The sequence below is a fragment of the Scylla paramamosain genome, chromosome 40 (assembly GCF_035594125.1).
Source record: "Scylla paramamosain isolate STU-SP2022 chromosome 40, ASM3559412v1, whole genome shotgun sequence".
Taxonomy (NCBI): Eukaryota; Metazoa; Arthropoda; class Malacostraca; order Decapoda; family Portunidae; genus Scylla; species Scylla paramamosain.
Genome location: NC_087190.1, coordinates 11,641,604 through 11,659,103, shown reverse-complemented (window position 1 = coordinate 11,659,103; position 17,500 = coordinate 11,641,604). Strand labels below are relative to the sequence as shown.

The 17,500-nt window shown below is 39.6% G+C and overlaps 1 protein-coding gene across 1 annotated transcript in view; it reads left to right on the top strand.

Annotated features, from left to right (window-relative positions):
- The window catches only part of LOC135092433 (receptor-type guanylate cyclase Gyc76C-like), a 104,391-nt gene that overhangs the window by 61,033 nt on the left and 25,858 nt on the right, over positions 1-17,500 (top strand). Inside the window, 3 exon segments of the mRNA XM_063990915.1 lie at positions 13,951-14,116; positions 15,055-15,197; positions 16,674-16,937. Coding sequence (XP_063846985.1) covers positions 13,951-14,116; positions 15,055-15,197; positions 16,674-16,937 — 573 coding nt within the window.

Genomic DNA, 17,500 nt, shown 5'->3' with positions numbered 1-17,500 from the left:
AAAGATTTCTCGGTTCAGACTTGGTCAACACACGGAACGACTTAGAAATGAGTGCACAGCGTCATAATGATATTACCTTTGAATATAACTTGTGTGTTTTTTAGCAGAGTGAAGATGAGTGTGCGTTGAACTGAAATTTATCTTTATTTATTTTATTTATTTATTTATTTATTTATTTATTTATCTATTTATTTTTTCATGGTGATCTGATAAAGGGCAGCAAAAAAAAAAAAAATGAATAAGTAAAATGAATAAATTAATGAAATAAAGTAAATATATGAATGAATAAAAATAAACAAAACAGAAAAATAAAAAGAAAGGAAAAAAAGATGCCCAAGAAAAAAAAGTTATCAATAAAAAAAGAAAGAAAAAAATTACAAGAACAAACCGATAATAACACAATAAACAACAATAATAACAATAATAATAACAACTTTTTCTCCCCATTTCTCCCATTTCCCTCCCCGTTTCTCTACTCCCCCCCCCCATATACACACACCTGCTGTAATGCCCAACGCGACGGCACCCCCGCGCACACCCCTTCTTCATACGGGGACTCAGCACCATCCCCGTCTGAGTAATGAGGTCAGTCAGTGTGGGTCTAATGACTCTCCCTCTTAGTCACGCTTGTTTTGTCTTGTTTCGCTGTTTCTTCTTAATTTTTGTTCGTTGTTTATTTATTTATTTATTTATTTATTTATTTTTATTTATTTTTTTTTCCGTCTTTTTTATATTATTTTTTTCGTTTTTTTTTATCTTTTCATTGTTATTTTTTCTTCTTTTCCTTCTTTTTTGTTTCTTTTTCTCTTTTAACTTTTTTTTAATGTTAGGTAATTTTTTTCTTCTTCTTTTGCTTTTTATTTCGTTTTTTTTTATTTATTATTTCCTTTTTTTCGTATTTTTCCGTATTTTTTTTACCTTCTCTATTTCAATGTTAAGTAAATTTTTTCTTTTCTTTCTTTTTTTTCCCGTTTTTTTGTCTTATTTTTGTATGTTAGGTAGTTTTCTTTTCTTTTTTCGTTTCTTTTCCATCTTTTTATATCTTTTCAGTATTTTTTTCCTTGTTATTAGAGTAGTTTCCCCATCCTTTATTTTCCCCCTTTCTTTCCCCAGACTTCAAAAATTTCACCCCATTCATTCTCTCACTTCTTGTATTTCCCCTCGTGACTTCGAAAAATAGTTAGTTTTCTGTTTTCCCCATTCCTCTTTTCCTCCCACCCCTTTCTTTTTCCCCCTTTCCAGTATTTATAGTAACCCACCTCCCGTTTCCTCCCCTCCCTTCCCCTTTCTTCTCTCCCCTCGAAATACGTTAGTCTTCCTTTTCTTCATCCCATTTCTTCCCATTCCCTTTCTTTCCTCCCCTCGTCCCATCATCTACGAGTATAACCACTCCCCTTCCTTCCCTTCCCCTACTTTTTATTTTTTCTCTTCTCAGTCATCTATAGCCCCTCACCTCCTCTTTATTCCCCTCTTCCCAGTATCTAAGGTCCCTCCCTTTCCTCCCCTCCCTCTTTCTTTTCCTTCATCCCAGTCTATATAACCATTTCCCCTTTTCCCCTCCTTCCTAGCGCCTCTACCGACTCCCCTCCTCCTCCGTCCCCCGTCCCAGCATCTGTACCATTTCCCATTACCCGACCTCCTCTCACCGCGACCCTCATACCCACAGATGTTTAAAAAAATGTAATATTGTTAGCTTTATGTAATATCTCCCATCCATGTTTGCTGTTCGCCTCTCGAGTCTTAAATCTCCCTTTAGTTTGAGTCCCATTGCTAATATTATAGGGTAGTGGCGCCGTGTACCCCCTGCCTCTCTCCCTGCCGTCCCCGTGGCGTCCCCCTGGCGTCTCCTTTGTTCCCCGTGTCCCCTGCCAACCCCGCCGTCCCCTCCCTCTTGTTGCTTCCTCAGTTTGTATGTTGTAGTGCTAAATTTGCATATTTATAGAGGTTTAGAGGTTAGGGGATAAGAGAGAGAGAGAGAGAGAGAGAGAGAGAGAGAGAGAGAGAGAGAGAGAGAGAGAGAGAGAGAGAGAGAGGGTTTAATTTGATTCTTTGCAAGTCTTTGACACGAAATTATCAAGTCATCCAGAGAGAGAGAGAGAGAGAGAGAGAGAGAGAGAGAGAGAGAGAGAGAGAGAGAGAGAGAGAGAGAGAGAGAGAGAGTGTGTGTGCGTACAACAAAAAGCGGAGAATCTACATAATTAATGCGATACATTAAGTGCGATGTGAAAGTGTCGTTGATGGTACAGATAAACACACACACACACACACACACACACACACACACACACACACACACACACACACACACACACACACACACACACACACACACACACACACACACACACACACACACACACACACACACACACACACACATCAGTACAGTAAGTTAGGAATGTGAGTAATGGATGCACGAAAATGAGTCTTATGATAGTGAGGACGTTAAAAATATGAAGAAGAAGAAGAAGAGGAGGATATTGGAGTGAAGGAAAATTATCTTAATGCTGATGGGAAAATTAAGAAAAGAAAAAAATAAAGAAATGAAGTGAAGAAAAATGAGGTTTGTGATAATGAGGAAGGGAAAATAAAAAGGAAGAGGAAGAGGAGGAAATTAGAGTGAAGGGAATTGATCTCCTAATGGTAATGGGAAAACTTGAAAAAAAAGATGAATGGAGTGAAGGAAAATTTTCTTAATGTTAATGAGGAAACTAAAAACAAGAAAAGAAACTGGATGAAATGACGGAAATTTTTCGTAATGCTTATGCGGAAACGAAAAAAAGGAAAGAAAAAAGGAAGAAGAAATTGGAGAGAAGGAAAAATTGCTAATGGTAAAAGTAGTAAAAAAAGATAAATAAAGAAAAGGAAAAAGGGACGAAAGAAAGAAGAACAATATAAAGATCCAATTTTTTTTTTACTTATTTATTTATTTTCACGTTTCTTAATTCTGACTTTTGATCACAATGGATTTTTTCATTTAAAGTTCTCGAAAGAAAAAATAAAATAAATAAATAAACACCGAGAAAAAAAATAACAAAGAAAACGAAAGAAATTAAACAAACCGAAAAAAATAAAGAAAAAAAAATACATAGGAGATAAATATGTATATCCTACGCTGCTGGTATGTATGTATGTATGTATGAGTGCTCACTAAAACATCCCTTCCTTTTCAGAATTCCATAGAAAATAATAATAATAATAACTAGAAGAAAGAAAGAAAAAAAAAAAACAAGCAAACCATTTATCCCCCAATTTATAACTTTTCAAGACAAGTGTTGAGCATTAAGGCAACAAATCATTAAAAAAAAACCTCACCTTTCCTTCCAGATCTTAATTATGACTCAAGAACTATATTTTCAGATCCCCTTGCCTTGTGATACTGAATGGGAACACAAATATATAATATAAACCCGCCCAAACCATTGCTACCCATTTAACTTTTTGATATGCATGGGGGAAAGCAAAAAGACACAACTAGACGTGTTTTTGACCTAATGAGGGGCCGTTGCAGGTGTGTCCGGGTGATAAACAGGTGTATATACTTAATGACTCAAATAACCATCGGATATTTCTTAAAAAATTTCCCTAAAGCTTAATATTCTAAGTGTCGAGGTGAAGCAGGTGTGTGGTGCAGATGTGGTGTCATGCAGGTGTGTGGTGTAGGTTTGTATATCACGCAGGTGTGTGATGCGGGGGTGTCATGCATCTGCTGGTGTGTGCCTGGAGGTGTGTGGCCACGGAGGTGTGTGGTGGTGCGGGAAGGGCCAGGTGTTCATGTCCATCTATTGGTTTTGTTGGTGTTGTTATTTTGACATTATTATTATTATTATCATTATTATTATTATTATTATTATTATTATTATTATTATTATTATTATTAGTGTCATTATGATATCAGTACTATTATTATCATCTTTAAGCATGCCTTTTTCTCTCTTTTTTTTATTTATATTAATTTTTTATCATATTAGTAAGTTTATTCATATTATCTTTAATGTTAGGCCTAAAGAAGTTCCCATAACATTTTTTTTTTTATGGTATTGATGGAGAAAGTGAGATTAGATGAACACACACACACACACACACACACGCACACACACACACACACACACACACACACACACACACAGATATACAATAAGTTTTTGATGATTTGTATTGGTTTAATGGGATACAGTAGGGGTAGATTCATACATACATACGTACATACACGCTCTGATAGTTTGTGTTGTATTGATGGACACAGTAAGGTTACATTCATACATACACACATACACATAATAATAATACATACATACGTTGTGAAAATTTGTATTGCATTGATGGACACAGGTTAAATTCATACATACATACATACATACATACATACATACATACATACGTTGTAAGAATCCGCATTGCATTTAGGGAGAAATTTAGATTAGATTCATACACACAGACATACAGACACGTTAAGAGAATATATACTTGATTTTTATAGGCATCAAGATTAGGTATACATACACATGCATACACACATACACACGTCATGAAAATGTGTATTGTATTAATGGAGAAATCAACATTAAATTCATACACACATACAAACATTCATGAAGAGAACTTGTACTGAATCTACAGACACTGAGATTAGGTAAATACACACACACACACACACACACACATGGACATACATTAAGAGACCTTGTATTTAACTAAGATTACACTCATACGAACACATACACATTACAGAATAAGATAACTTGTATTTAATTTATATATAGACGAGATTACACACACACAAACACACACACACACACACACACACACACACACACACACACACACACACACACACACACACACACACACACACACACACACCAAACTAGGTACACAAAAATACGAATTCTTTACAAACTTCAAGAAAAATCATGCAATATACAAAAGGTCACGATAAGTCACGGTAAACAAGAATAAGTCACGTATAAGGACCTTATTCAGACACGCTGCGTTCTCTCATCACTGCTGTTTTTCAAGGCCACGCAGAAATTTTAATTTTTCACTAGAACCATAAAAACTCTTAAAAACCCTTGTAACTTTACCTGACTATTTTTCAAGGCCATAGAGGTGACTAGCCGGGTTCTCAAGGGTGCTTATCCTTGAAATAACGCAGAAATCTTGTTGATTCTTCTCTAGAACCATAAAAACACTCTTAAAAACCCTTGTAACTTTACCTGTTTTTCAAGGCCACAGAGATGATTAGGCGGGTTCTCAAGGGTGTTTATCCTTTAAATAACGTAGAAATCTTGTTAATTTTTCACTAGAACCATAAAAAATACCCTTAAAAACCCTTGTAATTTTACCATGGCTATTTTCCAAGGCAACAGAGATGATTAACCGGGTGTTTTTAAATGTTTCTCTTTTGAATAAAGCAGAAATCGTGTTAATCTATCAATAGAACTGTAAAAAGCACCCTTAAAAACCTGTGTAACTTCACTACGACTGTTTTCCAAGGCCATAGAGAAGACTATCCGGAATCCCAAGCGTGTTTCTGCTGCTAATAACGTAGAAATCGTGTTAATTTGTCACTAGAATTAAAAAAAAACCACCCTTGAAAATTCGTGGCTCTTCAAAAATATAGAGAAGCTTTTGAAAGTTGTGGAGATCTGGCGCGTATGTGATTCTGAACACACACACACACACACACACACACACACACACACACACACACACACACACACACACACACACACACACACACACACACACACACACACTTAGCTAGGTATACAGTCGGAGGCTTAGTGGTATTAATACATGTGTAGGTGTGTATGTATGATACCTTTTGTCAACGAGACTTTCTCCCGGTTTTAAAGGAAAGGCGCAGTGGGGCAGTAGGTCTGAAGGTAAGGTGATTGTGTGTGTGTGTGTGTGTGTGTGTGTGTGTGTGTGTGTGTGTGTGTGTGTGTGTGTGTGTGTGTGTGTTTTCTTTCTCTAGTTTTCTAATTCTAATTCAAATCTTATTTTTCTTTTATTTTTCTTTCTCTCGTTTTCTTCGTTTTTCCTTTTTTTGTGTTGTTTTTCTTCTTCCTTCTCTTCTTTTTTTTCTGTTTTGTTTTCCTGCTTTATTCCTTTTTTTTCTTTTCCTTTCTCTTCTCTTCTCATTTTTTTTCTTTTTTTTCTCTCTCTTATTTTTTTATTTAGATGTTGAATAGCGTAACTCTTCTGCAGTGAATAACTCTCTCTCTCTCTCTCTCTCTCTCTCTCTCTCTCTCTCTCTCTCTCTCTCTCTCTCTCTCTCTCTCTCTCTCTCTCTCAAGCGTAATTCATTTAGCCTACTACTACTACTACTACTACTACTACTACTTCTACTACTACTACTACTACTACTACTACTACTACCTCTCGTTTTTCTTTTTGTTCTTCTTGTTTTTCTTGTTCTTCTTGTTCTTCTTGTTCTTCTTCTTTTCCTCCTCCTCCTCCTCCTTCATCATCTTCTTCTTCTTCTTCTTCTTCTTCTTCTTCTTCTTCTTCTTCTTCTTCTTCTTCTTCTTCTTCTACTTCTACTACTACTACTACTACTACTATTACTACTACTACTACTACTACTACTACTACTACTTTTCTTTCTTCTACTAGTATTCTTTTTATATACTACTACTACTACTACTACTACTACTACTACTACTACTACTACTACTACTACTACTACTACTACTACTACTACTACTACTACTACTACTTTTCTTCTTCCTCTACTACTACTACTACTACTACTGCTGTATGTTTGGTGTTCTGCGTGCGATGGAGTGCAGTGTGGAGAGTGCATAACTTAACTCAAACAAGGCAAACAGGAGCTGGTAGTAGACACCACAGTAGTTTCCCACGGTAGCAACTGAATGACCTCATCTTGGGTACGCCTCACTACACGTCTGGTAATTCCCAACACCTGCACATTTGTATTAGTCAGTTCGAGGCAAGGCACACACACAAACACACTTAATTAATCAATAGCTCTTGTACCTAATTAAGACAAAGGGTCCTCCCAGATTAACTTAACGACTGTATGGTAGTTTAGTCATAAGGGTGATTTCTTCAAGTGTTTGTGTGGAGTAACAACCCTTATCTTCTCTCTTCATTGTGTAGTAGGGTGTAGTTCTACTGTACCTGGTGCTTGGTGGGGTGGTGACGAGGCTGCAGGTGTTCAGTTAAAGAAAATGGCGGTGTTGTTAATGGGAGTTTTAAAGGTGTGGGTATACTCGTCTAGATTTAAAAAAAAAAAAAAAAAAAAACAATAAGGGTAATTGGTACGACAAATTAAAGAAAATGGTGGTGTTATCCTTGGCATATTTTTTTTTATTTTGTGGGAAACTTTTAAATTAAATAAGTAAATAAATGATAAGGGTAATTGGTACAAGTTAAAGAAAATGGTGGTGTTATTCATGGCAGTTTTAATTATATGGGAGACTTGTAAAATAAATAAATGATAAGGGTAATTGGTACGACACATTAAAGAAAATGGTAGTTTTGTTTCCGACGGTTGTAATTCAGTGGGAGACTCCTCTAGATTGAAAATAAATTATGTTAATTGATAATACGACAGATTAAAGAAAATGGTGGCGTAATTCCTGACTGTTGCAATTCTGTGGGCGACTTTTGTAGATTAAAAAGACAAATATTAAATGGTAATTGCTAAAGATTATAGTCCTAGCTGGTAACTGAAGACTGTCAGGTGAATTGCCAAGTTTGTGAGATTTCTACACACACAAAAAAAAAAAAAAAATCATCTTTCATTCAGTATTACCTTTAGTTTTTTTTAGTTTTTATTCCGAAAGTTAATAATGAGAGATAAAAAGATGACTGAGTAAAGAGTAATGTGTTTTTTCACGTGCTGTTTGTTACGACCTCTGCACTGAGTCTCCTACACCTAAACCAGTAATAATAACATAAGAAATAATAAATGAGTAAAAAAGTAAAAAGTTTCTTCACGTGCTGTTCATCACCACCTCCGTTTTCTTCCTTAAATGAGTAAAGAGTGTATTCATTCAATTTATTCATTACCTCCGGCCGCCTCCTCCGCACCCCACCAAGGTAATCAAAGAAAACGAGGCTGCACCTTGCATGACATTTTCTCTTTCTTTTCAGTCAAAGAAAACGAAGGATTGGTATTGCATTGATGTGTGTTTTATTGGTCAGTGTTTTACTTTTATGGCATACTACTTTAATTTTTTCTTTTTAATGGTATTTTTTTACTGGTGTACTTAATTATTTGTTCTGTATTAGTTGACTGGAATGGTGTGAGTTGGTGACTGTTGCTCTTCATTAAGATGACTTGTTAACTGTAAAACATCTTAAAACTGAGTATGTAGGGAGACTTTGCTGGCTGACTGGCACTGAGAGACACAGAGAGAGAGAGAGAGAGAGAGAGAGAGAGAGAGAGAGAGAGAGAGAGAGAGAGAGAGAGAGAGAGAGAGAGAGAGAGACTGAAAACGAGACAATATAGAAGAATAATTGATTGAAAGATTATCAGAACGATTGAATTTTTTGGGCTGCTGCGAGATCACAAGGCGCCCAGAGAGAGAGAGAGAGAGAGAGAGAGAGAGAGAGAGAGAGAGAGAGAGAGAGAGAGAGAGAGAGACGACGACGAAGACAAGTGGCACTCTAGGAGACCAGTTTGTGGCAGCATAACACTGATAGTTCTGTCTTCCTCAGGGGCAAGCTAACCTCGGCCCAAAGGTAGGCTGGAGAAGCCCTGTGTGTGTGTGTGTGTGTGCGTGTGTGCGTGTGTGTTGGCTGGCTTTGTTTTTAATTATATATGTGTGTTTGCGTGTTTGTGTGTCAGTGTGGGAAGCTTTTGTTAGTTAGTGTTTGGCGGTGGTGTGTGCGTGTGTGTGTGTGTGTGTTTTATATATATATATATATATATATATATATATATATATATATATATATATATATATATATATATATATATATATATATATATATATATATATATATATATATATATATAGAGAGAGAGAGAGAGAGAGAGAGAGAGAGAGAGAGAGAGAGAGAGAGAGAGAGAGAGAGAGAGAGAGAGAGAGAGAGAGAGAGGACGAAGTTCCGAGACACAGGAGAGGTGAGCAGGTGAAGCATGTAGAGTTGTTTCTTTTGCTCCCTTCACTACTCACAACGCGTCACCTTCACTACTCACAACGCGTCACCTTCACTACTCACAACGCGTCACCTTCACTACTCACAACGCGTCACCTTCACTACTCACAACGCGTCACCTTCACTACTCACAACGCGTCACCTTCACTACTCACAACGCGTCACCTTCACTACTCACAACGCGTCACCTTCACTACTCACAACGCGTCACCTTCACTACTCACAACGCGTCACCTTCACTACTCACAACGCGTCACCTTCACTACTCACAACGCGTCACCTTCACTACTCACAACGCGTCACCTTCACTACTCACAACGCGTCACCTTCACTACTCACAACGCGTCACCTTCACTACTCACAACGCGTCACCTTCACTACTCACAACGCGTCACCTTCACTACTCACAACGCGTCACCTTCACTACTCACAACGCGTCACCTTCACTACTCACAACGCGTCACCTTCACTACTCACAACGCGTCACCTTCACTACTCACAACGCGTCACCTTCACTACTCACAACGCGTCACCTTCACTACTCACAACGCGTCACCTTCACTACTCACAACGCATCACCTTCACTACTCACAACGCATCACCTTCACTACTCACAGCGCGTCACCTTCACACAAGACATCTTCAGGCTAAAATATATTATTATATTAAAATTTTAATACAATATTTTTAAAATCATATCTTTTTATATTGTTTTGAATATAATTATATATTTTAGCCTGAATGTCTTGTGTGAAGGTGACTCGGTACAACTAATGAAGTGAACAAAACAAACGACTCTACATGCTTTCCCTGCTCACCTCTAATATATATATATATATATATATATATATATATATATATATATATATATATATATATATATATATATATATATATATATATATGTGTGTGTGTGTGTGTGTGTGTGTGTGTGTGTGTGTGTGTGTGAGAGAGAGAGAGAGAGAGAGAGAGAGAGAGAGAGAGAGAGAGAGAGAGAGAGAGAGAGAGAGAGAGAGAGAGAGAGAGACGGGTGAAGTAATGGTGAAGGCTTAGAAGCTGTAGTTAGTTTGGTGGAACAGTGTGGGTGTACGCGCGCCAGTGTGTGTGTGTGTGTGTGTGTGTGTGTGTGTGTGTGTGTGTCCAATAAATGTAAACAGCAAGAGAAAATGTAGTGATGATGGTGCAGCGCGCCACTTCACCGTGGCGCGCTGCGGGAGTCCCCCAGTCACGTCACGTCACACCAGGTCACGCAGACACGTGACCAGTCTTGCTTCACGCGCCCCGCCGTGTTATTCATCACTGTTCATTTACTCTTGCCGTTTGCATTTGAGAGACACGAGAGAGCTTCCTTAAAAATCCTATTTAAACATAACCAACACACTAACTCAACACCAACCACTCTGCTCCTTGCCTCATCCGTCCATCCTTGCCTTCCATCCTTCCCTTCCGTCCTTCCTCCGCCCCAGTGCTTTTGCCTCCCTTTCCTCCACCCCTTATGCTTTCCTTCTCTCTCTCTCTCTCTCTCTCTCTCTCTCTCTCTCTCTCTCTCTCTCTCTCTCTCTCTCTCTCTCTCTCTCTCTCTCTCTCTCTCTCTCTCTCTCTCTCTCTCTCTCTCTCTCTCTCTAATTTCTGTATTAGTTATCGTAATGGTAGGAGTGAGAGATGAAGATATTAGTCTTCCTCTCTCTCTCTCTCTCTCTCTCTCTCTCTCTCTCTCTCTCTCTCTCTCTCTCTCTCTCTCTCTCATCACAGTTTCTTGGTCCATCTTTGCATTTCCCCTCCTTCTCTTTGTTTTCTATGTATTTTTTGTTATTTCCTCCTCCTCCTCCTCCTCCTCCTCCTCCTCCTCCTCCTCCTCCTCCTCCTCCTCCTCCTCCTCCACCTCCCGCACCCTTGTATGTCTCGCAAGGTTTGCACACTAGCGCTGTAACACTGTAATGCTCTCACTAACGCGAAGTACTTGTATCCTTCTTGCCCCCAGTCAGATCCTTGCCCCCTCTCCCCTCCCGCCCTCTCCCCTCCCTCCCCTCCCTGCACCTCGCATCCACACCACCCCACCCTCTGCATCCACTACCACCCCCCTCGTCCCCCTCCCTGCATCCCCCACCTCTGCCCGCCCCCTGTTTTTATTTATTTATTTTTTCTCTCATACAAACATTTACACACAAGCATTTTTCACTTTTGGTGTGTTTGTTTTTTTATTTGTTTGTGCAATTTTGATTTTTTTGTTTAAAGAAGTGCATATGAAAAAAAAAAATGATTATGCGGTTTTTTTTCAACATGATTTTTTTTAATTTAATTTTGATATTTTTAATGCTTTTTTTTATATAATTTTCTCTAGCTCTCTTTTTTCATTGCTATTTGATTTACATACATTTTTTTATATTTTTTTGTCTGTTTGCCCCCAATGTATTCTCAAATTAACTTACCATACTTTACATTTTTTATTTTTTTTATTCTTATGTATGTGTCGTTTTCTACTGATTCATTTGTTCAGATGCGACCGGCTGCCTCTTTCGTGGACCCCCGCACTTATCACTCATTTACTTGTTATTAATTCACCTCTTTTTTCCCCTCGTGTTTGTTCCGCTGCAAACACTCAATAAACATGATTCCTCTTAAAAGCCTTCTGGATGATGGAGATGTGAAGAGCTACAACAAAAAAAAAAGTAAAAAAATTAATTCCTCTAAAGCAAGGAAAAATAATAACTATGTAATGTAATCTTAAGTTGATTTTATTTATTTTCTTTCTTTTTTTTCTTCTTTTTTGTTCCCTAAAAATTTAAAGTTCTCGTGCATGAGCATAAACCTTTGGGGGGAATATGTAGATTGTGCTTCTCTGTAATTGCATTGTTGTTGTTGTTGTTGTTTTGTTTGTGTTTGTTTGTTTGTTGTGTCGTTGTGGCGTTGTGTGGTGATCCGCGAGTCTCAGGGTTCCTCCGTACAGCACGCCAGTCATCCCTCGCCCGCCCTGCCGCAACACCACGCCCGTTTTCTGTTCGCTCTCACTCTGTCCTCGCCTCGCCGCTCCGTGTTGATTTGCTGACTTCATTATTTAGTCAGTCAGTCAGTCAGTCAGTCAGTCAGTCAGTCAGTCAGTCAGTCACTTCTTCCTCATGTAGTCTGTTACTTACCCACGCCCCGTCAGTCAAGTATCAAAAAGATTAGTATGGAAAGAAAAAAAAAAAAAAATCTGACAATGAAGGGATTAATCAGTGAAGGGTCAAACTAATACCAAAAATTCATCCAAAAATTGATTATAGAAAAAAAAATCATTGAGCACAGAAAAGATTAATTATTTAAAGGCCAAAGTGTTAGAAAAAAAAAAAACTAGATAATGGTTAAGAAAAAGAATGAACAATAAAAGAAAATATTCACAGAGAAAAAAAAAGATTGAAAGAATAGATTTTGCAATTTCTACGCAGTTTAAAGATTAGAAGTAGCTGTAGAACAAGTAAAAACGCCTCAGTGATAAATAGTTAAGCAAAAAGACACAAAAAAAGTTGAACAGAAACAAATTAGCCAGCGAAGGGGTCCTTTGCGTGGCGTGGCATGGCTGGCAGCAATACGAGCGGCGAGGCAGTGAGGAAGGCACACAAAAAGCCCAGCAAGAAGGCAGCGAGACACGTAAGAGCAAAAGGGCGCGAGTAGATGTCCTGTGCTATATATAGGTGACCTTGAGACCCGTGTATAGCCTTGTCATGTGCTGCCTGTGTGGGGGGAGTGGAGGGGGTGGGGTGCTTCCCTCTCACCCCTCTCCCTCCATCTATCCCCCCACTTTTAACACCCCCCCCACCTAAATCTCCCTTATAAATGCACCCTGTAACATTGCCTCTTGCACCTACAGTTAAATATTATTCTAGACTCTCTCTCTCTCTCTCTCTCTCTCTCTCTCTCTCTCTCTCTCTCTCTCTCTCTCTCTCTCTCTCTCTCTCTCTCTCTCTCTCTCTCTCTCTTTCATATGGTGTAAATAATGATTGAGTTGTACATATTATCACGTTTTTTTTGTAATGATTTATTTCTTTGTTTTTCTCTCCTCCTCCTCCTCCTCCTCGTCCTCCTCGTCCTCCTCCTCCTCCTCCTCCTCCTCCTCCTCCTTCTCTTCTTCCTCCTCCTCTTTCTCCTGTAACCTTTGTACATGAGTTAACTTCTGTAACGCTAATTATTTGTGTCTGTCTGTAATTGCCTACTTATTAGAAGTTGTGTTAATCATTGTCTAGTAATCACTTATGTACTTATATACTACTACTACTACTACTACTACTACTACTACTACTACTACTACTACTACTATTATTACTACTACTCCTACTTAAATCTCCCAGCACAAGTACACTTCTCTTTATCTTTTTCATCTTTCTTTTAACTTAAACTTGCAAAGATCATTCTGTTTCTTTGTATCTCTTTCTTTTGTCTGTCTGTCTGTTTCTCTGTCTTTTTCTGTCTGTCTTTCTCTCTTTTTCATGACATGCCTTACATACATACATACATACATACATACATACATACGTACATACATATATCCACACACACACACACACACACACACACACACACACTAAAACAAGCATGTACACTTACCCACACTTATCCACATATCCACCCACACCCACACCTATCCAAACACACCCACTTACCCAACAAATTCAACACGCACACCCATCCACACACACACAAACACCCACCCATCCACACACACACACACACACACACACACACACACACACACACACACACACACACACACACACACACACACACACACACACACACAGACACAGGTGGAATGGTATTGACGGTCTCCTCCTTCAGCACGTACCTTACCTACCTTCGGCACACCTGTACGATTCGGTTCAGCTTTACGCTACAGTGGTGGCCGAACTGTACGAAGAGCTCAAGGGCACCAATGTCACGGTGCAGGACATCGCCAGGAACGGCAAACTCATCAAGGACAAGATGCGGAACAGGACCTATGAGAGTAAGTGTGTGTGTGTATGTGTGTGTGTGTGTGTGTGTGTGTGTGTGTGTGTGTGTGTGTGTGTGTAATTTCGTTTTGTTTATTTATTGTTTTTCTTCTTCTTCTTCTTCACTGTTTTTCATTGATTTTTTGTATTTAATTATTTCTTGCTTTTTTTTGTTATTTTCTTCATTTTTTCAGTTTTTCTTATTTATTTATTTTTTTCTTTTTCTTTTTACGTCAGTTTTCTTTCTTTTGTTTTCCTTCTGTATTTCTTCATTTGCTTGTTATTTTTTTTTATTTTTTTTATGATGTTGAGAGAGAGAGAGAGAGAGAGAGAGAGAGAGAGAGAGAGAGAGAGAGAGAGAGAGAGAGAGAGAAATTTTCCTAGTATTTCTGTGCACCGTATCATCCTCTCTTACATCACCTCCACCTCCTCCTCCTCCTCCTCCTCTTCCTCTTCCTCTTCCTTCCTTCCTTCTTCTCCCATTCCACTATCTTTACTTCTCATCTTCCACCTTAACACCATGACTCACGTAAACACCCCTTCCTTCATTTTCCCTCCCTCCCTCCCTCCCTCCCTCCCTCCCTCCCGCCTTCCTTTTTCATCTACCGCCACCCTGCAGGTCCCTCCATGTCCCTCCTATCCTCACCTGGCCACCCGGTCCTTCCCTCCCTCCATCCCTCCTGTTACCTAACCTAACCTAACCTAACCTAACCCAACCTAACCTAACCTAACCTAACCTAACCTAACCTAACCTAATTTAATCCAACCAAGTCCGATTCTCCTTCAATTCCCCCCCATTCTAACCTGACTATTCCTCCTTTCTCTTTCCCCTTTTTCCTTCCTCAGTTTTCTACGTAAGCCAGCTCATCACATCCACCCCTCCTCTCCACTCTTTCCTCCCTCAGTCCCCCACCCCATCTAACCTAACCCCCACCTGTCTCTCCTCTTGCAGGCATCCTTGGTTTCAGCATGACAATGAATGACAACGCCACCAGTGAGGGGAAGTACAGTGTATATCTTTTCTCTGATTGCCCCAGCGACACCCTCTCCACCTGTCCCCTCTGCCTGCACAAAATTAGCGATTACCACAGCGAGGTGAGTAGTGGTGGTGGTGGTGGTGGTGGTGGTAGTGGTGGTGCAAGAAGGGTAGTGCTGTTGGTGGTAGTGATGTTTTTGTTGTTGTCTTAGTTTTTGTTGTTGTTGCTTTAGAAGGGGAGGGATATTAGTGGTGTTAGTTGTAGTAGTAGTAGTAGTAGTAGTAGTAGTAGTAGTAGTAGTAGTAGTAGAAAGTGCATAGTCTTAAGTGATATTATGGCTTATTTTAACTTTTCATTGTGTCTGTGTGTGGATTTACTTATTTAGGTTGATAAATGAGTAGTAGCAGCATCAGTAGTAGTAGTAGTAGTAGTAGTAGTAGTAGTAGTAGTGTGTGTATGTGTGTGAGTGTGACATTAAGAAACCAGTTTTCGTAGAAGTATACTCTCTCTCTCTCTCTCTCTCTCTCTCTCTCTCTCTCTCTCTCTCTCTCTCTCTCTCTCTCTCTCTCTCTCTCTCTCTCTCTCTCTCTCTCTCTCTCTCTCCCCATCTTGTATTACACCTTCCCTTCCCTTCCTTTCCCTTCCATACAACCCCTCATATTCTCTTCCCCAGTCCCCTCCTCTCTTCCTCCCTTCTCTCCCTCCCATCCACCCCGTCACCTTCCCTCCCCAGTGTTACACAAGAACCACCCCACCATACCTTAGAGAGGAGAAAGGGAGAGATGGGTGGTGAGATTTATGGAGAGGTAAAGGAATGGGAGGTTTAGGTAAAAGTATCGAGTGATAATAGGAAAAAAAAAGGGAAGAAAAAATGAACTAAAAGGGATTTTTTAATAGTTTCCCATTTAAAGGTGATTGGTGGGTACGTTTTCTTTCATTTTTTTTTTTTTTGCGTTTTCTTCTTCATCGCATCCCTGGCCTCTTCTTTGTCATTCTCCTCTGTACTGACTCTAATAGATAGACTTCCATCCTATCTGTAATATGAAGACTACAACTGCACACCATATGAGGTCTGACCAGCGCCAATTGTAACCTTAATATAACTTCAGTACTTCCTCTTTTAACATTGGCAAAGATGAACTGTAATGGTCGACTTGCTTTGTTTGTTTTTTTATGCATTGTTTCCTTAGACTGACAGTAGAAATGACTGTAACACACGAATCTTTCTCGGTGGAAACAGATGATTAGGTGAAAACAGAGAATGGTAGGTGGAATTAGAGGGGTGACAAGGGAAATTAAAAGATGATAGAGGGAAACAAATGATAGTGAAAACAGAAGATGATAGGTGGAATTAGAAAGTGATTGGTGGAAAAAAAAGACGATGATAGTGAAAAGATGATAGATGGAAACAGAAGATGATAGGTGAAAACAAGATAAAAGGTGGAATTAGATCACAAATGGAAACACACACACACACACACACACACACACACACACACACACACACACACACACACATCACCATCCACCCACCCCTCCTCGTCACAGAACCACAACCTCTCACTCACACCAACCCTCTCTCTCTCCCCCACAGAATCGGTCACTCGACGCAAGTGCAATACGCCTCAAGATCCTGGACGAGCCTGTGTGTGGGTATGACGGGATGAAATGTGACACAGGCCAGCATTACCAGAAGCAGATAGCGTGGGTCCTTGGTAGCATTCTCGTCCTTTGCCTGTTCATCTCGACCATTCTGTATCGCAACTGGAAATACGAGCAGGAAATTGTTGGTCTTCAGTGGCGAATTAACCAGAGTGACCTAATCATGAGCACCAATCACGTGGCCGCTGGAAGTCGGGTATGTTTGTGTGTTTGTGTGTGTTTGGTTGGTTAGGGGGGATGTTTTACGTGTGTGTGTGTGTGTGTGTGTGTGTGTGTGTGTGTGTGTGTGTGTGTGTGTGTGTGTGTGTGTGTGTGTTAGCTCTCTCTCTCTCTCTCTCTCTCTCTCTCTCTCTCTCTCTCTCTCTCTCTCTCTCTCTCTCTCTCTCTCTCTCTCTCTATTATCAGTTCCAGTTTGCAGGGGACAGTTGCATTGAATTAACCCACTAAGAGAGAGAGAGAGAGAGAGAGAGAGAGAGAGAGAGAGAGAGAGAGAGAGAGAGAGAGAGAGAGAGAGAGAGAGAGAGAGGGGGGGTTATACAGCATTAAAACAACAACACCCATGAAAGTATACACCTGTGTCCTTGTGTACCTGTGTGACCTCAGTTGGCTTTACTGACCAGTGGCTTCCAACCTTCCGTCTGTTTCCTCCTTCAGGCAGGTCACGTGTGTCAGTCTCCTTCCCCCCTCCGCCCTTCTCCTCCGCCCCCTCTCCCTCTTTTAATGTAGACAAAAGATTGAAAACTCCCAGAACACAACATT